The sequence below is a fragment of the Chamaea fasciata genome, unplaced genomic scaffold (genome assembly GCF_029207755.1).
Source record: "Chamaea fasciata isolate MVZ Bird 193981 ecotype frontalis unplaced genomic scaffold, bChaFas1.0.hap1 SCAF_8, whole genome shotgun sequence".
NCBI classification, from domain to species: Eukaryota; Metazoa; Chordata; class Aves; order Passeriformes; family Sylviidae; genus Chamaea; species Chamaea fasciata.
This window is the reverse complement of record NW_027094093.1, coordinates 27,654,521-27,676,010: the sequence shown is the minus strand read 5'-3', so window position 1 is coordinate 27,676,010 and position 21,490 is coordinate 27,654,521. Positions and strand designations below refer to the sequence as shown.

Below are 21,490 nucleotides of genomic sequence, written 5' to 3'. Positions count from 1 at the left end.
ATTCCCAGTAAGGAGAATAAAGGCATTCTAGAATAAATTAGTTTTTTTTTTTTCCCTGTGTAGTATAAAGACCCAGGGTATTAGATCTCATGGCATGGGTCTCTGTCTCTTGTAGAAATGTTGTCAAGAACAAGCTGCTTTATAGGGGATCTTGTTTTGAAATGTTAAAAAAAACCCTGTGTTATTATCCCAGCTTTATGTTTAGTAGTTGATTAAAGTGGTAATTTGCAGGCTAGGCTTTTTTCTATTTGGGGATATTTGTTCAGCTTGCAGCATAATGATATTTGGTAAAGGCGCAACAGCCCACTGCACCTTCACATCAGAGCCACGCTTCATCTGAGCAACATCTACAGTATTGAGGCTTCAAAGCACTCACTGTTCTTTTTCTTTGTTTCATCTGATTCAAAAAACTATTGTATTTCTTATACTTCTTGTCAAATATATCTCATGCTCTCAGAAATGTTAATTCTGGAGGAGGGTAGGTGGCTGACATTTTCGCAGTTGTTCTTAGTTTAAGCATGAACTGCTCTAGGTTCTACATGTTTAAGGATAGCACCATCAACACAAGTATCTGGAGGTCTGGCGACTTTGTCTTAAGTACATGTGAATTGTGCTACTGTGTGAATTTTGCAGATGAGTAGCAACGCACACATCTTAAAGGCAGAGGATGGAGTAAAGTATGTATTCCTCTCCTGAAATAATGAAATCTATTTGGAGTGGCCACAGGTCAAAAATTTAATGTAAGTTATGAAATTGAAACAGATGTTATAAATCCCTTCATGATCTTTTGATATGAAGGATGAAGTGATAGTCAGTGTTGACTACAGTAACTTAAGTCCTTGCAAGTAATTTCCATAGGAGTTATAGGAGGAGTCAGTTTTACTGCTTTGGTACATGAGAAACAGCTTTGTGGCGTGGATGGAGCCCAGTTTGATATCTGCCAAGATGAGCAAAAGAGGAAAGGCAAAACATACATGATTTGCCCTTCTTTGTAGATTCATGTAATGCAGATGTCCTCTTGTGAGTACAGATTTGTACTTCGTTGCCAAAAGAATATGGAATTTAGGAAAGTAGTCATTCTGATTCTTGTATATGTGGGAACAGTCATTTTATGTGGCTTTTTGTACAAGAGCAAGCAAGGAGCCCAATTCTGAGTTTTGTTATGTTGGTCCCACTGCTCACTCCACTGGAGCTGGTGGCGTAGGGAGCCATGTGAATTTCTGGTGAGCCATGAGAATTCACTTCAAACTAAGATTTTGAGAAGCAACTTTTTCTAATCTTTTTCTAATGTCTGTTTTTCTCAACACAGCATTCAATAAGAGCCCTGGCGCTGCGAGTCCTGAGGGAGATCCTACGGAACCAGCCGGCGAGGTTTAAGAATTACGCGGAGTTGACTATCATGAAAACGCTGGAAGCCCATAAGGATTCCCACAAGGAGGTGAGTGAGCCTCTCAGCTACTGGGAAAGCAATATGGACCTGCTGAAGAAATGTAGGACCTGTGGGACTTAACAGGCAAACATGTTGAGCCATCTTGACTGTGGAACTAATCAGTATTTAGTCTCGCAAGTATGAAGAGACAAGATTTTTACATGATGAAATAGTGGGGGAGAAAGTGGAGACTGTCGGAGCTATTTATGTGGATTTGGAGCTGTCTGGAGTGGTATGCCACTGTTTGTTAATTTCCCTGCTTATTCTGGGAGAGGTTGAGACGCGGTAGGAAAAAAGTGCACGTTTAATTACTTTTTAGAGCATGCTGGGGGCACCGTGCTGCCTCTGTGTGTACAGGTAAGAATACAAAATGTCCTGGAGAACACAAAGGCCATGTTCAAGCAGAATTGTGTGTGAAAACTGAATGGTGAAATGAGGCCGTGCTGGAAAATTGGGAACTGGTGAGTAATAGGAGAAAGTGGACAAAAGAGGCTATGCTGCAGTGGCAGAGGAAGAAGCAAAGGGAAGGGTGAATTGCATTTTCCTTCTTGTGAGAGAACTCATATACAAAACTGAAACTATTCTGAAGTAACACAAGAATAAAGGGACATGATAACATTTTAAGTAGATTAATTCAAATTACATTTCAAGTTAATCTTTGTAGATTGGTTTCCAAGTTGGATCTTTTAATCTACCTTGTGCATGTTGAAAGTTTGAACTAAACCTTCTGGAAAGTGCTACCAGAATTTCCCTTTCAGTCTGTGATGATTTTGTTACCAAAGTTTGAAATCTAAGGCATTTATTCTTCTCAATAACAGGATTGTTCTAAATTAGCAGTTCTAGGCATCTCTGAAGGTGTTTGGGCTTGAAAAGATTATTAAAATAGACCAGACTCCTCCAGAGCATTGGGTGACTGGCACAAGGTTATTTTAACTGTGGGTAGCAGAAACTGTTCTGTTTGAAAATCAAAACAGCAAAACAAAAAACACTCTCAGGGAAAGAAAATAACAGTCTGGATTTCTCAAAAATGCAAAAGTTGAAAATGTTTAATATTTTAGTGAATGAGGGCCACCCTACTCTGCCTGCCTTCCTCTCCTTGATTTAGAGCCTTTGCACCCCTGTCATTTTCAGTTCAGTGTAGTAAGAAGCAGTTGTAAATTGATTTTCTGATAAAGCAGTCAGACAAAACATTATGTTCTGAAGGAGTGCCTTTTATTGGCAAGTTTTCCTGCTTGCATGCTTCTCAGCTCACCTTGACTCAGTGCCCTTTGTATTTTTTGGCTGAGAATCCTCCATAACTAATGTTTCTAGCAGGACCTTTCCAGATTGTCCCTGGCACTGTTTTAATGCCCCTCAGAATTCACTGTCCTTGTAGGACTGGTGGGTTTTACAGAAACCAAGACTGATATTGAAAACATCATGCTTTATGCCTCTGTATTCTTGTGGTGTAGAAAAGTTCTTTAGGATTTGCATGAGAGGCCTCCCAGGGCAAAGCAGAGAAAGATAAGCTCAAACCAGGAATGAGAGGTGGGAGTTCTGGCACTTACTTATAGAATAATTGAGCTGGACTGTGCTCTGCAAGTTGCTGCTGTGCTGCACATAGTGTGGCTTTGATTTGCCACGGTTTTGCACAGCATCTTCATAATGAGACATCATCTGCTGCAGTGGGACCTTTGGGTGACAGCTGTCACAGCCGGACACTGCAGGTGTATTCCTGTTTTGCCATCTGTTGCATGTGCACAGCTGTATTAAGTGGGAGCCCTGGTTCTGGATTTTTTCATTCTGTGTATGGGTATTTTCTGATCCCTGTGTAAATTAGGCTCTCAGAACTATGATGCAGCCCAGGAAAGACATCATCTGTCTGTCAGTAGTTTGAGGGTATCAACATTCCTGAAGTTAAGAAAGGTACCTGGCACCTGAGTATCCACATGAGCTAGGCTAAATACATACCTGGGAATATGCTCAAAGTAGTTTTACCTGTAGCTGGGTCTTGCTGATTCAGTTAAGTCTGTGAAAAATTAACTGAGAGATCATTTGGGCATGGCTCAGCTGGTCAAACTCATAGCCCAGAGCCAGAAGGTCACAAATTCCCTTCCCATGGTGGTCCTCCAGCTTGCTCCCACTGCTGACTTTGCAGCACTGCTCTCTCCAGGAGGGGAGGAGGAGCTGCCCTATGACTGGATCCCACCGAGCAGGAGATTAAATGAGGATTCACCAGTTTGTGAGTGAAGGGCACTTTCAAAGGATTGCTGAAGAGGGAACGGAAGTTCTGAGCAGTCTGTTGTACAGCTTTCTTTCTCACTATATCAGAGCAGTATTAAAGGGAGTGGTGCACTGTCCTTAAACCACCTAAAATCAAATCTTCCTCTAGACTGTCAGAAGTATTTTAAGAAAAGCTGGTATGTAATTTAGTTGGGAAAGGGTTAATCTTTGTGTCAGTGATGTCTGATAAGGTGTCACTCCAGTTTGTCCTGTTTCTGGGCTGCTTCTGCCTTGTAGCACAAGACAGAAGTGATCCTTGGTTATGATTTGATAATTTGGTGTCCAGCAGTCTGTATAAGAAGAAAATGTCTGTTTTGAGTAAGCTGTATATGTTTCAGTCTTTCTTACCTGAATTTCCCCTTCACATAGGGGGGAAATTAGCACAGGGACTACTAATTGCTCCCAGCTACTGCTCACATTTTCAATTATATGTGACCCACAGAGGCTCAGTCTAAAGTGACCAAGGAAAGGGAATTTTAAGAGAACTGTTAAGGGTACTGTGTCCAAGAAGTCATAGTAAGAAGGTTTGTTTGCCTACGCAAATTCCAACATTGCTGTTGTTCAGCATGGCCAGAAGACATAAAATGACAAAAACAACATATTCACCAACCAACAAATATCACCCCCTCTCCAGCTGAGTACTGATATCTAGTTAAAATTTCTTTTTTATTTTAAACAAGAAAAGGTCTATGATTTTATTCCAGATTACATATTTGGAAGTATCAAAGCAGTGGTAGCATAGTTAGATATTTTGGGTTGCCTGGATAATTGGCTGTTTTTCCAAGTCCAAGCAGAAGTATTTAGACAGTTGGGTCTTTGCCATGGCTAAAAATCTGCCTTCTGTTGCTGAAAGCAAGGTCTGGGATCAGCAGAGCAGCACAGCTGAGAGCATCACATTTCACCCCAGGGATATGGGAGAGGAGAAGTTGGTACATGGAGTTGGAGCTGAGTCACACCTTGTTGTGAGTGCAAATGCAGGAGATTGGCAAAGCACAGACCTCAATAGCAGGTCGAAATTAATGTAACCCTAGGCTACAGACTAGATGGCTCTGGGTTGGGATTCATGTTTAGTTTGCATTTTTTAACTTTGACCTGTTTTTATACTGTTTGTAGCACAACAGTCTGTTCAGTGCTCTTGATTTAATGGGGTGATGTGAAGAGTCAAGCCTGCTTCAGTCATAACTGGAAACATGTAGGGGGGCTGACATGTAAATACCTTTCACTTACTTTTAGAGCATTAGAACATAATTGAAGTTGTGGATGATATTAAATCTTGTTGATTTTTATCAGTCTTTGTTTGGAGTTATTTGGAAGAGAACCATCTTTCTGTCGCCAATTAGTTAATATTAACTCTTTTGTTCCAGTGTAGTTACTCACCCATAACTAAGGAGAGATGCTGCTTGCTGACCCAATACCACTGATATGACATTGCTTCAGATTCATGCCAGCAAAATGAGGATAATTTCTTATTATTGAGTATTTTAAAACAGAAATAGTTTAATATCTTGGAAATCAGCAGCAGAGTGAAAAATAGCTTAGCTAATCTCCTGCTTCTGTCTCTGGCTCAATACTTACAGACTTAACTGATGTATGTTTTCTGTGTGTAAGGAAAGGATCCTGTGCCATATCTTAGATACCTAATTTTTGTATGTTATGGTATAGAGGGTCCATAAGTATAATTGGGATGCTTATTGTACATTATTGTACATTCTTTGTTCTAACCCTCTGAAAGAGGGAGAAGAAGAAGAAATCAGTTATGTGTTACCTGTAGATGATTTTTATTATCTTGCTGAGGTGCTTTTAGATTGGCCTCTGACATTTATATAACTATCTTCTGATGATGTTACAATCTGTGTAGGTTTCCAAAAAAAGAAAATCACTAAATGATCATAGTTTTGAAGATTAATTGTTACCTAGTCCATGCTGGAAGCTACCAAGTCCTGCAACTGGGTGGCCATTGATGTTTCATAATGTACGTTTATGTGCTTTTTCTGTTTCCCAATACATTTCAAATGTTTAGTGCCCAGGAGAAGCAGTCTAATCTACTTCATCTCTGAATCCTTATAACAATCACACTGCTTTTTCATCTGCTTAACACTCCCCATTGCTGAGTCCACTTCCTCCTTTGAAACCAAGTCCATAATTGTTTGTTCCTGTCTGGATCAGACTGTAAAGCCTTCAGGGATGGGAATTAAACCTCCATCCCCTCCAGCTTAGATTATACAGAGTTCAAGTAACCACCTCTAGAGGGCAAAAATTGGCTCAAAAGCACAGCCACATGCCTCGTAAGCCTGAAAGCAAAACCTTGTTCTTCTGCTTAATAAACTTCTCTGGTGCTCTGCGTGTTTCACTATGATGTACAAAGCCTCTAAACTTTCAGGGGTTTTGCCTGCACTGCCTCATCCTCTACGACCTTCTGCAGAGACACTGTAACTAGCAGTCATGGCAAAGTACTCCAGCTTAAGCTTCTCTGGGAAGCTCTCATCCAGGTGCCACAGGTGCTGCTTTGCTGAGATCCCTGCATGTTACACTTGTGCCCTGTGTAGCCTATGAACCTGGCATGTTCTGCCCTAGGGGAGTCAGGACATTTTTCTTTCCTTATTTGCCAGTACTTTGTGTCTCTTTAAAGCAGAAATGAAACTAAGAAAACTAATAAGCTGGTTGCTGCAGCCGTCAGGCAGCATGCAACATGTTAATGAGCAGAAGAAATTGGGTGGAAGAGATGGAGTCTGAGTTCTGGCTATCTTAAGTGAACAGGATCCTGTGGCTGCAGTGAGCTGTGAACCAGGTAAACCAGTGGGAATTGTCATCCAAACTTTGTCCAGCAAATTTTGTAGAACTTTGATGATTCCAATGTGCTTTTCTATTAGAAGGCAAGGATCTGTCACAGGTCACCGTCTTGATCACACTAATACTGAATGTCAGCATATCCCCTCACACTGTAATTGGGAAGCAATTGCCATGCATATTCCTGGGACTGCCTGACATGTTACTTTGAAGTTTACTCCTTGGTGGCATTAAGGAAGACATTGCTAGAGGTGAACAGCTTTCTGTGTGCTACACCTTGCTGGCTTTGTGTGTGAATATGGCTCCTTCCCTAAAGCAAACTGGGTGGAAGTATAAAAACTTCTCTTTTGTGAGACTCACTAGAAAGGTCTTAAAGCATCACAGATGTCTTTCAAGGGACCCACCAGCACACAGAGCTTGTTATGCCAGCAAAAGTCAGGCTGAATCTAGTCTCCAGTGTGTAGAGCATAAGGTAAGACTTTAGAAAGGAGAAAAACCTGCTGCTTTAAGGCCAAGTGCTATCTCTTAGATCTGCATTCCAGGGCTACATGCCTTGTGTTGAATGATGTCAAACTATCCAGTTCAAGCCATGGTTTTCTCTAAGCTTTTACTGGGAGGTAAAATCATGTTTGTGACATACCTTACACACAGCTTAATGTCTGTGCTTTTAAAGAGCTGCAGGCTCTCTGTAGCACATCTTGCTTCATAGCCACCCTTTTGAACCTGCTGCTTCCAGGTGCCATCATCATTTGGTGTCTTTTCTACTTTTCTTTTGTATATCTGATACTGCTAAGAATAATTACATTTGGTCAGAGAAAAATCTTGCTTCACTTAATACCCTACCTGACTGACTAGCAAGAAGCAAGCATACAGTGATGCTTCCCTGTGGATATTCTTCCCCCTTCCAGCTGTCTTAAAACCTTTCCGTGTGAATGGTTCTGCCTGCCTCCCTGTGCGTGTTGGCTTTTTTTTCCTTTGGTTAGCTTGTCTAACTTCTAATCCTCTTGTGACAGCAAGCTTCCCAGTCTGAGCACGTAGCAAACAGCACCCTTTCATTTTCATGGGCTTAAAGGATAGATTACATAGACACTTCTTACTGTGGTGTCACTGCTACTACGAGCCTTTCCTGTCACTTCCCGATGCATACCTGTTGATCTTGCCTTCAAAGGTGGGAGGAGGACCTGTTCCTTGATCCTGCTTATTCATTTCTCCCACTCCTTTTAAGGTTGTTTCACTCTGCTGGTCAGGTTAAAGCCCCGATTAAAAGATATTTGATTTTTTGATATTGTAAGGTATGTACAATTTGCAAGGCACAAGCGTTGTGCCTCATGGCAAGATGTCTTTGCTAAACTCTATTACAATTGCATGTTCTTGTTGCCAAATGACCTGGCAGGTTGTATCTTTTGATAATGCACTTCCCTCTGTTTGGAAATGCTGCTGATTTCTCTGGCAGTGCCGGGTGAGCGGGACTCTGAGCCAGTTGGGTAAACACTGAGACACTGAGAGCCCCTCGTGGGATGCAGAGTCTGTCTGGGTGGCTGGACGTTTTGTTTTGCCAAAGCCAGGAGGAACGACAGGGCTGGTACTTGCATTGCGAAATGGTGGCATTTGGCTTCCTGTGCCAGCAGGGATGAATTTTTCTCTTTGGCTCAATGTCAACTGGTATTGCCCTACCCCTTCCTACGCCCTGTCACCTGCCTGTGCTTCCCCAGGGAGCCAGGAGCTGGTTACCTGCAGAGGCTCTCATCCAAACAAACATGTAAGCGCATGCTGGAATCCTGTTGATGTCAGTGAGACTTGAGCATGTTATTAAAGTTAATCACACACACAGGGGGTTTGCTGAAGTGTGGCTGAGATGCAGGCGTTGTCCTCCAGATGTGCTCCTGCGAGGCTTGGAAGTCTCCCTGGTGTTGCCACATTTACCAGCTCCTGTCATGCTGGGCATGTGTAATGCGTCCTCCTGTGTTCAGGGGGAAGGCACTGCAGGGAGAAGGGATTTGAAATAGCCAGCCACTTCCTAAATGTAGCCACATCTGTGCTAGAACTGAGCATCAGTGCTGAAAGCAGCACTGTCAGGGGCATAAATCTTCACAACATTCCATGCTCACTTTTTGATGGGCAAAATATGTGTGACCTTTGTTGCTGTTGAACCCTCGTTACTTTGTGAAACATTATCACTGTATGTTAATGCTCCTTGTGCATGGAATTGGTTAATAGGCTTTTTGTCTCATGCACTTGTTTCATGCCTTCGACTTAATAGGCATAGTAAACTGTGTGCAAACAGTATATGGAGCTGAAACCCAGATAGAATATTCATTACATTTTTTGTCTACTGGGTTTTTTTTGGATTTTTTTTTATATGGTCGTGTGTTTGAGATCAGAGTTTAGCTGTAGGTTTATACTAAAACATTGTTGCTTTTTTTATCAAGTAGGATACCAAGAGGATATAAGGTTTAACTTTTTTTTTTTTTTTTTTTTTTTTTTTTTTTTTTTTTTTTTTTTTTTACAATTTTCTTTTAGTGTGTTGTGATATATGTGCAAGCTTTTCTTTCTGAGAGTGTCTGAAAACACTTCCCAACAGTGTTTGGTGTTGCTGCAGAACAAAATCCCAAGTGGCCTGTGTTCAAATAGTAATATTTGGGGGGGGGGGGGGGGGGTTTAACTAGTAGTTTGCTAGTGAATAGTTAAATTGATGGTAAAATTCAGGGCCCTTGGTAAGTTTTGTAAGTTCGTGCTTTCCATCATTTGTGGAAAGCAAACATGAGAAGCTCTAGTACCAGGAAGTGGATTCCTTTAGAGACCTTTGGGAGCTCCTGACTTAATCCACTCCAGCAATTCCACTCTGTGCTATCAAAGCCTGGCATTAGGTTTCCCTTGAGTACTTGGGTGTTTCTCTTCTTTCCCAACAAAATCACACCGTGCTGGTTCCTAAGCTAGTACTAACTTACATGGAAAAATATTAAATTTCATGCTTCTCATTGAAGAGAAATTAGCAAAGAAATAGCTGGAAGAGGGAAAACTTGCTGGGAAAGCAAGCATTCTGTTCTGCATGGCCACTCCTTCACAGATCTTTCAGGAAGAATTTGTTTTTAATATTGGCCACATTGTGGATTTCCATTCATTTTGGAATATATTTTAATGTTATAATTAAATGCTGAGAAAGGCCTGAAGGAAATGGAGCACTTGGGCAGCATTAGTTCTGTAAATAGGGCACTGGTACAGAAGCAGTCCAAAATCTGAGGTTTCTTCAGCATCCTGCCCATATCTTGCCTGAATACAATATTTGTGCTGTGTGAAGTGTCTGAGATCACATTCACTGTTGGATCTGCCTTAGAAAATGCCAAAAGCCAAGTGGATGAGTTCTGCTGTTTCCTGGGAATACAAGTGTCTTGTGCCATTCCTGTTTCAGGAAGGTAGCTGTCAGCATGAGTGGAAGATAAATATTAGCAGCATAGCTTTGATGCTGACTGTGGGTGAAGCAGGCTCTGTAGGTGGAGATGATCCCTCTGTTTTGTGTTTTGTAGTACATGGACTAAGATAAGCTTCCAACTACTCCTTGTTTCATACATTATCCACAGTAGTTGCTTAAAAATAATGAAAGCTCACCTTCTTTTGAGACTTTGGTAGAGCTACATCTGTCCATAGGTTGCCTTATTCAAATAGAAATCCCTGAGTTTGATGCCCTCACAGTATGTGGGGGAGGACAGCAAGGTGAATTCAGCAGCCATGGCTTCAGACTAAGTGACAGGAGACCTGTGGTTTGATTGATTTGCTGTTTTGCCGATTGCCTGGGACAGATTTCCTAGTGCTGGATTCAAAGTATTGACTTCAGACAACCCCAGGTAGTTCAGTTTAGAAGGAGGTAGAGAACTGGTGCTGGGCACCTGAGCCTCCCACAGAACCAGGAAAGAGAGGTGCTTTAGTGTTCCTGGGCTCAGTTAGGGTCTTCCTGGGACTAGCTGGAAGATCCCAAACATGCGGATTTGTAAATGCTTCTTTCTTCTTAAAGCTGAGGTGTTGGATTTAAGTCTGCCCATGGGAGCATCTCTGTCCACTCAGGATTTACCTGCCCTTTAAAGTAAGCCCTGGGAAGAGGGAAGTGAGAGAAGATGGGGAAAAACATCCTCCATCTTTTGTGTAGTAACAAGAACATGAAGAGCAAAGAGTGTGTTATTTGTGGCCAGGAAGAGTGCAGCCAAGAGAAAGCTTCATTTTGTTGCCTGGCAATTAGCACAGACACTTGAAAAAAGAAAACCTGCCTTCCCATCCTGTTCTTTTTTATCCAATTACTGCAGAATGTAAAATTAATAAATTCTCTTGGGAGGAGAGACCAGATTTGGGTCTTTCTTCTTTGAACTAGCTGTCCTACCTCCTGGGGAAGAGTGAAAGTTGTGAATCTGCTTTCTCTCAGGGTAGAGTTGAATTTAGCATCATCCTCGCTTTGAGTGACTGCTTTACAGTGTGGGCTTATTGCAAGGAGTGGGTGCTGCTGCTGTTTCCACTTGTTCTTCCTCCCATTTTGTACGGTGATCCAGGTGCTGCCTTGATGGGTTAGATGTCCTGTGAGCAGAGCTGCCTGGTCAGGGGCTCCCTAAAGCCTGTTTGTGTCTGTAGCCTGGGTTTGACTGCAGCATAGTTCAGCTGGGAAGGGGCAGGACACAGCTGCCACAGTGTCTCAGCATGGGCAGGGGGCTCTCAGCACTGAGGTGCACACTGAGAGCTGCAGCAGGGCCATTGGTGGTCGTGGTTAAGGAGATACATTTTGTCTAAGTTGAAGCTGGTGGGTTTGGGTTTTTTGACAGTGACTGGAGAGATGTCATCCTCTTGCTTCTCCTGGGATGGAAGTGCCTGTCTGTCTTGGGTGACAGATCATTTTTTCAAACTACCCACAACTCTGACACAGTTACGTTAGGCAGGACGGACTTCTTGCCACTGACTGGAACAAAGATGTCCCTGGAGACAGAGGATATGAATTCTCAGAGTCATTGCCCCTTGACAGAGCCTCCTGCAGATCTGTTAATGAACATCCCCAAGCATTTCCTGGCAGTCATTCCTAGCACACACCAGCGGTGTTGGCTGTCAAGTGTGACCTCATTAACATAGGGGTTTGCTCTACTTTCATTTCAGGTCGTCAGAGCTGCTGAAGAAGCTGCTTCCACCCTGGCAAGTTCCATCCACCCCGAGCAGTGCATCAAGGTGCTTTGCCCCATCATTCAGACTGCAGATTATCCAATTAACTTAGCTGCCATCAAAATGCAAACGAAAGTCATCGAGAGGATTTCCAAGGAATCGTTGCATCAGCTCCTACCCGATATAATTCCTGGGTTGTTACAGGTACAGAATGCCATGTCACTGCTCCTGAGCACAAGCCACCATTAATTTGTGAGATCTGTGCCCTAAGGGAGAATGATGGATCCTCTGGGGCCAGATTTTGGTAAATCAAACCATTTAATTTTTGGTAAAATAAATTTTTTATATATGAGTTTCTGATCCTTTTAGTGTTAAGGAAAGGAAAACTCAGGTTCTTATGTGTATGTTCTACAACTGGATGCCTTTTTCTGACTCCTAAATAAGCCAGTAGCAGCCTTGTAATATTTTGAGGGTAGGAGTTAGCCACATTTTATAATGTCTCTGTACATCTTGTAGTCCCCTTTAATTTCCCTTTAATTCTGCTGAGCTGTTCTGTGCTTTGATGGTACTTCGCACTTGAATTTGAATCCAGCAGGCAGGTTGCTCCTTTCCCCTTTTCTCTCTGAAATGAGGACCAAACTACTTGCTGACTTCATGCAGCCTCTTTCATAACCTTCTCTAGCTGGGTGAGGAGCTGTGTTTTTGCCAGTGCTAAGGCTCAGTTGTACACTGTGGTTTTAGCTTTGAGCACTGGCTGTAACAGTGTTGTCTTTTGGTCCCCTGCACAAGCAGCTGGCAGTGCTGGGATGGGGCTGTAAACAAGAAGGAAGTAGGTGAAGTAGCAGTGAAATAGGAGAGAAAATGTGTGTGTTTACTGGGGGGAGACTGTGACAGGAACAGATCTGACAGAGTGAAAGGAGATGTGTTTGGGTGGGTAAGACTTCCATGGAGAACTGGGATAAAGAGGCCTCATTGTGAGCATAAAATGTTGGAAGGACAAGAGCAAAGTCAGACATTCCCCTTATGCATCCTAGCATTCATCCCAACTTTGTCATGTCAACTCTTACAATTCTTAAATCTCAGCTTCTGGGAATTGGACAATTCTGTATTGATCTAAACTTTTGTTGTAAAATGGTTTTAGTCATCATTGGAGACAGCAATCTGAACAGCAACGCTTTGATGCATTGGAACTCTGAGAGCAGCATGCCTTCAGAAAGGCAGTTTTATTTGTCTTCTTTAATTACTTCCATGTCTTTAAATGGTTCTTATTTCAGAGCCGAGTTTGCCTGAGATATTTCCTTACCTTAGAAACTCAGTGATTGAAGGAATTTACTCCTTACATTTGGGAAGAATTTTGGGATCCTGGCTGAAGGACTGTGTGTGGAGGGAATCACCTTTGTGCTTGTTTTACCATGCTGAGGGTCCTGGCAGAGTGGTGAAGAGGCGAGGAGTGTCAGCAGCAGTGTGAGCACAAGTGTGCAGCTGAACAGCCTGGGGCAGGCTCTCCATGAACAGATGGGGCATGGCAGAACAGGGCTTGGCAGGGGAGAGTTGTGGTGCTTGCCCTGGTCCTGGATGAGGAGGCTCAGCCTTTTCTCCACCTTGATGCTCAATAGCTTGGTGTTTCTCTGAGCTCACTGAGGTCTCCTGCTTTCCTAGCTCAGTGCTTTGTGGGATTGCAGACGGTCATTTTGGGCTGTACTTCAGCCCTGCAGCTGGAACAGCCTCAGCTGTGCTGCATCCCTCCTCTGGCTTTCCTGGCAGAGGTCACCCTGCATCTGGAGGAGCCAGCATTCCGCAAGCTGAAGTGGTGTCTGCCTTTCTCATGGGATGGGATGGGATGGGATGGCTGCTGGGTGAAGCATCTCTGCCTCAGTTTGGGACTGGTGTCCATAGCTGCTGAGTGACCTGGTGGCTAGTTTGAAGTCTGCCCAAGCTGCCAGAGATCAGCACATGTACAGGGGTCTTTCAGCATGTTCTTTTCCTGTGGTATTTCCTACTTGATAGGTAAGCTGCCCTCCAAAGAGTCCTGACTGTTCAGGATAGTTCATGGTCATCTGAACTGGACACGGAAGTGTGTGTATCTGATAGGGTCCTGAGCTCGTGTTAGGAAACCGTGTGTTGTTATCTGATGCTATAAATAACTGGATATTAATAACTTACAACATGACAGTAATAAGTAATTGTTATTAAGGAACAGATAGGGTGATTGCATTCTCCTGCTCTTCTGAGTATTCAGGTTGCAAGCTGTCATGTTAAGCAGAGAGTTTTGTAATTGATCTTTTAGATCAACCACATTTGCAAAATGTACATCAGCTCTGTAGTTTATTGCTCAGGAAGGGTGTTGAGGAGTGCTGTTTGTCTTCTGACCTTTTTCTCTCATTTCCAGGGTTATGATAACACGGAGAGCAGTGTCCGAAAAGCCAGTGTATTTTGCCTAGTGGCTATTTATTCAGTAATTGGAGAAGAACTGAAACCTCATCTCGCACAACTCACAGGAAGCAAGGTACAAGAGTAATGTGTCTCTGGTGTTTTGGTAGTGCAAGCCATTCTGCTGGCTATAAGGGTAGCAAGACCAGTGGCTTCACTGTAGCTCTGGGTCAAGTTCCCTATTAAATCCTGTCTCACCCTGACAAATGCCACTGGAGCAGCACTGCACTTGATCAGCAGTGTGAGCATTTGAAATCCCACTTGGAAAATTTCAGTGGTGTTCAGAGATACATTTTGTGATGCATTTGATCTTCTGTAACTACAGCTGCCTCTGAGCAGGTCCTTCTCCAGCCACATTTGCCTTGCTCCCTTGGCATTACATGCAGAGGTGATTGTGCAGTGAGCTGGATCAGCTGGCTTCTCTGGCTGAAAACCAGATTTGCAATACAAATTAAATAGCTTTCAGTCTGCTCTGTGGCCACACAGGCATCCTTCTGCAGAGAGCGATGGGGATGGTGGGAGAGCAGGTCCTCTCAGCAGCAAGTTGTGATTAGGGCTGGTAGAAATGCAGATAAAGCTTCACTCTTAATAGCAGGGCACATGTGTCCCTTTCCTTCTGGGACAACAGCAAGCTCAAATGACCCTTCAAAGGACTTCATACCCTGAAGTCAGACTAGCTGCAAAACTCGAATTCTGACCTCATGCTGCAAGTGAAATGAAGCCCTTAATTCATCTCCATCCTTCAGACAAGAATTTTCTGTTGGTGTTTGATAGCTTTTCAGAGCTGCTCAACAAGCCAGCACAATTTTTTTTCTGCTCTTTCAAGTCTTCATACCCAAGATTTCTGTGCAATTTTAAGATGAATTCTGCAGGTTTTGTTTCTGAAACGGATCTGTGCATGTGAATAGCTACTTAGTTCAGAGGGCTTCATTCTGTCATTTTGAAGCCATAATTTCTTTCATGGGTAAGGAAGTGTGGTATAGGCCAAAACAATCTGAGACTAAAGACACTTGAATTTTATTTCTGTCTTGTCTTGTCACTAAACAAATTACAATTGTGCTTCCAAATTCCTCTGCAAAGAGACAGCTACATGTGCTGAGGTTTACCTCTTTGTATTTGGGATGTTAGGAAATCCCCCTATAAAATGTTGTTGAGGCTTTATTATCCCAGTATCCTTAGTGCCACAAACATACTCCACCATGTCACTTACTAGAAACACGTGAGTAGTTCTTCTGGGTTTATTCAGACTGCCTGCCTGTTTAAAGTTAAATGTAAACATCAGTCATTATAGGATCTGGAGTTAAGGTGGCAAGGAGGTAAAAGAAAACAAATCCATGCAAGGGAAGTATTTAGTCATAACAACTGCAGGTGTACTAGATGTACCATGTTAGTGAAGACAAAATGTCATTGAAAAAGAGCGATCTATAAAGCAGGGAAAGTTCAGGGTGTTTCCTAGGAGGGGGACCCATGGCTCTTGGATCACCAGTGTGCCTGCAGCCCTACTGACCTCTGTGGGAATCCTGCTTGATCTGACCTGGCTGCAGGATTGAGGTCTGTGAACTGATGGCCAATGCTGTGAAATTCTAAAGGCTTTCTTAAATCCCATTAGGTCTGTCTGTAACTTCAGGGGGACTGGGCATAACCTCTTGTCTCTGTTCTGAAATATGGTCAGTTTTCTTGCTTGTCCTCCAGAGTGCCCAGTGTCAGCCCACCCCAAAATGAGCTCACCACAGAATGTGAGTTTTTACATTGGCAGTCAGCTTTTCCCCTGCTGATTTTTTTCTGGCATCTTCTCCTGATGTTTCTTTCTTTCTTTCAGATGAAGCTACTAAACTTGTATATAAAGAGGGCACAGACCACCAACAGCAACAGCAGCTCCTCTTCAGATGTTTCAACGCACAGTTAATGGAGATCTGTGGACATGTGTAGACTTAGAAGCAATCAACGGTGCCTCTCAGAGACCTTTCTGCTACTCTTCACTGGCGCGCTCCATCAGCTTAAGGAGGCCATGCAGATATTTATTGCAATCAGTATTTTAGTCCCTTAAAAGCTTTTATGTAGAATCTTACTGGTATTGAATGTAAAGGAAGCAAGGTCTGTGTCGCAGTTTTGATTAAAAGTGAACATCAGAAAGCCATACTTAAACATATTTGTATAGCCTGCTGAAATCTCAGAAATATGTTTAGGTTAGCATTCTAACACTGAGTCCAAGAACCTGGACACATGTAAAAGTCAAACAAATCTTGTTGGTTTAGTTCATACCCAGTTTTGGTTTCTGTGTGCTAGTTACCTGCTCCCTCCCCCTACCCATTCTGGCTGGATCCTTCTTTCAAGTCTTGTGTTCCTGTTTTGTACTCCCTGTTGCAGCTTGCCTAACTTGCAGGGCTCTCCATGGAGAGATCTTTGCAGGTGTGGCTGTGATTCCAGCCTCAGATGCTTTAATACTGAGAGATACCAAGTGAGTAATGAAAATGTAGGTTCTTTTTAAACATCTGAGTTTTGTACATAGTTCTGACAGACCCCGGATGAGCTAATCTCTGTAATTGCTCTCCAGCCAGCTGTGCTGTGCATAACAGCTCGGCTCTTGCCCTTTTCATTGACTTTGTAAATACTTCTCCCCTCTCAACCCATTTGGCTCTTTCATATGTTCAAAAGACTCTCCAGGTTACCTTTTACTCCCCAAAGGGATCCCGAGACCCAGTTCTGGGACCGATGTCTGCAAATAGGATAGTGGTGTTAGGTGGGTGGGATTGGGTTGGGCTCTGAGTGTGTCACTGGGTGGGCAGTGGGAGCTGGCAGAGCTGTATTTCAGAGCTAGCTGTTTTTCTTGAAATCTGTAGCATCAAAGGGCTGATCTGCTGCTCTGGCTGACCCACTGATGCTGGATGGCTTTGTCCCCACAACTCCTTTGCACTTTGGGCAAAATGTTCATCCCAGAGGACAGAAAGGGTGTCTGAATCTGAACAGAACTACCACATGGAAGCACCTCTGAGCCAGGTGGGACAGTGCTGGTTGCCTGCCACAGCTCCTCCTGTTCCTGAAGACTCTGCAGTGCTGTTAACTACCTTTAGAAGCCTCCTTTGTGGCCGTCTCCGTGCACACGCTTGGTGAGTGTGCTGCATTTCAGAAGAGACAGACAGGGTCCCTCGCTGAGCACTGCTGACAGGGTGCTCTGGGTGAGGGTGCAGCAGAGAAAGTCCTTTTGCAGCCTAATGACACAGACCAGGTCAGAGGCAAACCAGCAGCAATCAAATACCCAGAGCACTGCCCTTCGCTGAACAGAGACCCCTCTGTTTGCAAAGGGGGAGCTCCCCCTGCCTCTGCCTGTAACCAGGGAAGGCAGCAGGTTGCTAATTAACACGCCGTGTTTGGCCCTGGGCTGGATCCTGGCTGATGGGCATGCCCACCCCAAACCTGCCATGGATCACAGCTGGGGTTTTGCCCCCAGTGCCAGTGACACAAGAGGATGGTGGGCCTGCAGCTTATGACTGCAGCTGTGGTGATGGATGTGTGTTCCCTCGCTGCTCTCAGTGCCCTGGAGTCTCTCCAGCTTTCTCCATCTCCCCTTTAGGGAGCTGAAGGGTCACCTTGGCAGCATACTGAGAGCATGAGACTCCATTACTGTAGCAAGGGAAGGTAAATTCCCTTTCATCAATTATCCCTGTGTGTTTCAGCCCCATCCCTAAGAAGCTAAGCTGGGAGCTGACACCTGGTGCCAGCTTTTCTCCCAATCCTCATCTCTGGAGGGATTTGGGCTAGTGGGGGGAGTATGTGGCACTGGGCTGCAAAGTTTGTTGGTCCCTTTCCCTGCTCACCTGAGAGCAGGGGAGGTTGGGTACCCTGCTCCTGGTACATACGTGTGCAGGCTTTTGCTGGCTACAGGGCTAGTTCCCCCATCTTTCCCAACCCAGTAATGCTGTGGCAGGAGAAACCATGTGCTTTCCTGGGGTGTGAGATTCCCCCAGAGTCTTTGCACAGGCTCAGAAAAGCCATCCTCACTTGAAGGGGGGATTGGCTGCTCTGTGGTTCGTGTCTGCCTTTCTGTGGACCATTTCTTCTCCACATCTTTCTGTATGTTTTTTAGAATGCTCTTTTTAAATTTTTTTGAATGCTTCAAATTTGATTTTAACACGAATTCATTTTTCCTTTTGAGGAAATACTCAGTTGACTTGTTGGCAGCAGTTATGCTGTCCTGTTTGAATTTTTAGTAGCGGGCTAGGGTTTTTTTGGGGTGTTGTTTTTTTGTTTTTAAATTGTGCTCTTAGCTGCTTAGTATTTATGCCTTTCTTTCTCCCCATCTCAGCTCAGCATCTTCTGTTCCAGTTCTGGCATTCAGAAGGTCAGCATAGCTGACCAGGTGGTGTTAGTCCCTCCCAGCTGTGATGGAGCTTGGTCTATCATCATTTGCTGTTTGTTGATTTTGATTTTTTTTTTCTCTTTCCATTAAATGGCACACTGTAGCAAATCTCTGGGAATTGAATTCCTTCTCAAACGATTTTATATGTTTTATAAAATCCTGTTGGTATGCACTGAGAGTGAAGGCACTGTACCATCCCTGACACCTCAGTCGGGGTCAAAGCTCGTCCTTGAAAAGGCGCCTGCGGCCAGCCTGCGCTTCCCGAGGCCACTGGCACAGCCGGGGCTGCAAAGGGTGGAATCAGGCCTTACTTCCTGAATCAGATTCAGTTCTGTTTGTCAACAGATGCTCATTAATGTGCTACTTAATTTCATTGCGTGAGTCGAGGACTGTCCATCCTTTGAGTACTCTAGGATATGTTCTACCTGTACACAGTAGGATCATTCTGCTTAGGTATTTATAAATCATTGCAGATAATGTACATAGTAGGGTTGTTTAGTATGTTGAACATGACCCAGTTTTTGTGTTTCCTTTGAAGTACTCAAAGGGCTAGCTCTGAATGTCACCTCTCTGATCTCCACTTTTGACTTCAACAAGCTGTACAATCATCTTGTTTTCTCTTCAGCAAGCATAAAGGTCTCTCTGGCTACAAATCACAGTGTCCACGCACGCTTGCAGAGGAAGGTCTGCATGCTTGCAGTGCCTCACTGCTCCGGTGAAGCTTGTGTTCACCTTCTCCTGGCAGTAGCCACCTACTGCAGCTGCCTTTTTTTTTCTTGCTGCCCATTATGCAGGGCTTCAATTTTTCGTACCTTAAAAAAAAAAAAAAAAAAGGAGAAAAAAAAAAAAGGAAAAAAAAAGAAAAAAAAAGTGTATTTTCTTTGCCCACCATGCTTTAAAAATCTGAATGGGAGAAAACTCTCAGCAGACAGCAGCTCTTGGCTGCAAGGTTGCCGAAATCTCAGATGTGGATGTTTTTTCTGCCATTGGCTGCACCAGTGCTCCGTGGGCATGGGCAAATCCCGGCTCCATCTGCCCCACAGGTCTACGTACTGTAGTTCTCATGTAGTTCAGAAATACCAAGGCATGTGGCTTTCTTAAGGTACACTATGTGTGCTTGCCTGGATTACAATACAATACGAGACTGTCTTTTTAATTGCTTATTACTAGCTTACCAATAACCTGTATAAGTAATGTAACTTGCATCTTTGTCATCAGAACCTTTTCTCCCCACCCCTTTATTTATCAAGCATAATATTACATATTAAGGGACAGAAAAATAGACCTTTGTAGTACACAGCAGGACGTTGCTAACAATGTTTTAAATGGGAAGTAAAAAACGCTCTGAAAAATGCCAGCCATGAGAAATGACTTTGTTGGCACCGTGTTCATGCGCATGTATTTTTTTTCTATTTTTTCCGCTTTTGTCATGTTACATCCATATCTGTATTTATATCTTATTTGTTTCACTTTTGAGTGTATCATGGCAATTGTACAGATGTTTTTTGTTAACATTTACGTGATAGAATTTGCTAAAAAAAAAAATTAAAATAAAACCTTTTGAGTTTGCCCTAGAATAAGTGGACGTTGGGTTTCTTCTTGGGGGAGAAACATCAAAGTAATTCACTGTCCAACACAGCTCCTTACTCCAACCTGTGCTTGTAAATGATTTGGTCTTATTTGACACAATTGTGTTTGAAAGCTGATGGTTGTGCTAAGTGAAAATGTAACTCAAGGAGGAAGGGCTTCAAAGATGCCTGTATTCTGAGGCTTTGGGGAGAATTACAGAGGTTTTAAAATACATGGCTGTAGAAATTTGGGTGATGAAGCATTTGGGGAAAGTGAAGGAGTGCTAGGAACTGCACAGGTCTGGTTCCAAATGACAAAGAACTTGAATTGTCTGGGCAGCCTGAGCTCTCAAGCACTTGTGTGTTTTCCTGTGGGAATAATAGCTTGTCACAGTTTAAAAACCTGTAGTGAAGCTGTGCTCTACACTCAGGAAATGAGTCCCCTAAGGTATGGTTTTTACCTTGATGATCAAGGCAAAAACTCCTCAAGTACTTTGTGCTGGGAGCAAGGAAACCAGGAGTGCTCAAGAGGTTCAGATTTTGTAGGGGAGGCTTTTGGTGTGAATATGCCTAGACAGAAGAATATATGGAGAGCGTCACTGAACATGAACACCAGCACTGACACTCCTTGCTTTCACCAAGCCCTGCCCCATGTCAGCCCAGGGACCCTCCTGGATCAAGATTCTGGGGCTGGGAGCAAGGGACAGTGATGGCTCTCCCTGCTGCAGAACTTGCCCCTGTAGTGACAGGATCTTTTTTGACTCTGCTGTGTGTCAGAACAGTAGGAGGTAAAGTCCATTCTTACCCAGTGACCGTGGCTTCTTCCCAGAGCACTTTCCGTGTGGTTTTGCAGGGACAAAATTAGAGGGGCTGAATCCCAGCTAGAACTTAATCTGGCTACTGCTGTAAAAGACAATAAGCAATTAACAGCCAGAGGGAGAATCCCCATCCTTTATTGGATGCACAGGAAACATCGTGACAAAGGATGAGGGAAAGGCTGAGCTACTTAATGCATGAAGCAGATCCTCCTGAGTGCCATCACAAGGCATGCACAGGACAGTGAGGGGACCAGACCCAGCCAACACTGGTTGTGAAAGGCAGGTCCTGTTTGACTGACCTCACCCGTGACAAGGGGACCCACAGAGTGGATGAGAGGAGTGCTGTGGATGTTTTCTACCTGAACTTCAGTAAAGCCTTTGACACAATTTCCCACAGCACTTCCTGGGGGAACTGGCTGCTCATGGCTTGGACAGGTGTATTCTTTGCTGGTTTAAAACTGGATGGCAGCCAGGCCCAGAGAATTATGGCAAATGGAGTTAAATCCAATTGGCAGCTGGTCACTAGTGGTGTTCCTCGGTGTTGGGGGCCAGTTCTGTTTCATGTCTTTATCAGTGCTCTGGATGAAGGGATCAAACGCACCCTCAGTCAGTTTACAGACAATGCCAAATTGGGCAGGAGTGTTGCTGCTGGATGGCAGGAAGGCTCGGCACATGGATCTGGACAGGCTGGATTGATGGTGTGAGGACA

General features: G+C 43.7%; 1 protein-coding gene across 1 annotated transcript in view; it reads left to right on the top strand.

Annotated features, from left to right (window-relative positions):
* The window catches only part of CLASP1 (cytoplasmic linker associated protein 1), a 171,265-nt gene extending 151,296 nt beyond the window's left edge, over positions 1-19,969 (top strand). The window contains exons 37-40 of the mRNA XM_066190250.1: positions 1,310-1,438; positions 11,606-11,812; positions 13,998-14,114; positions 15,858-19,969. Of these exons, the coding sequence (XP_066046347.1) occupies positions 1,310-1,438; positions 11,606-11,812; positions 13,998-14,114; positions 15,858-15,944 (540 nt within the window). The 3' untranslated portion in view covers positions 15,945-19,969. The remainder of the gene's footprint in view (positions 1-1,309; positions 1,439-11,605; positions 11,813-13,997; positions 14,115-15,857) is intronic.
* Positions 19,970-21,490: the final 1,521 nt, after the last annotated feature.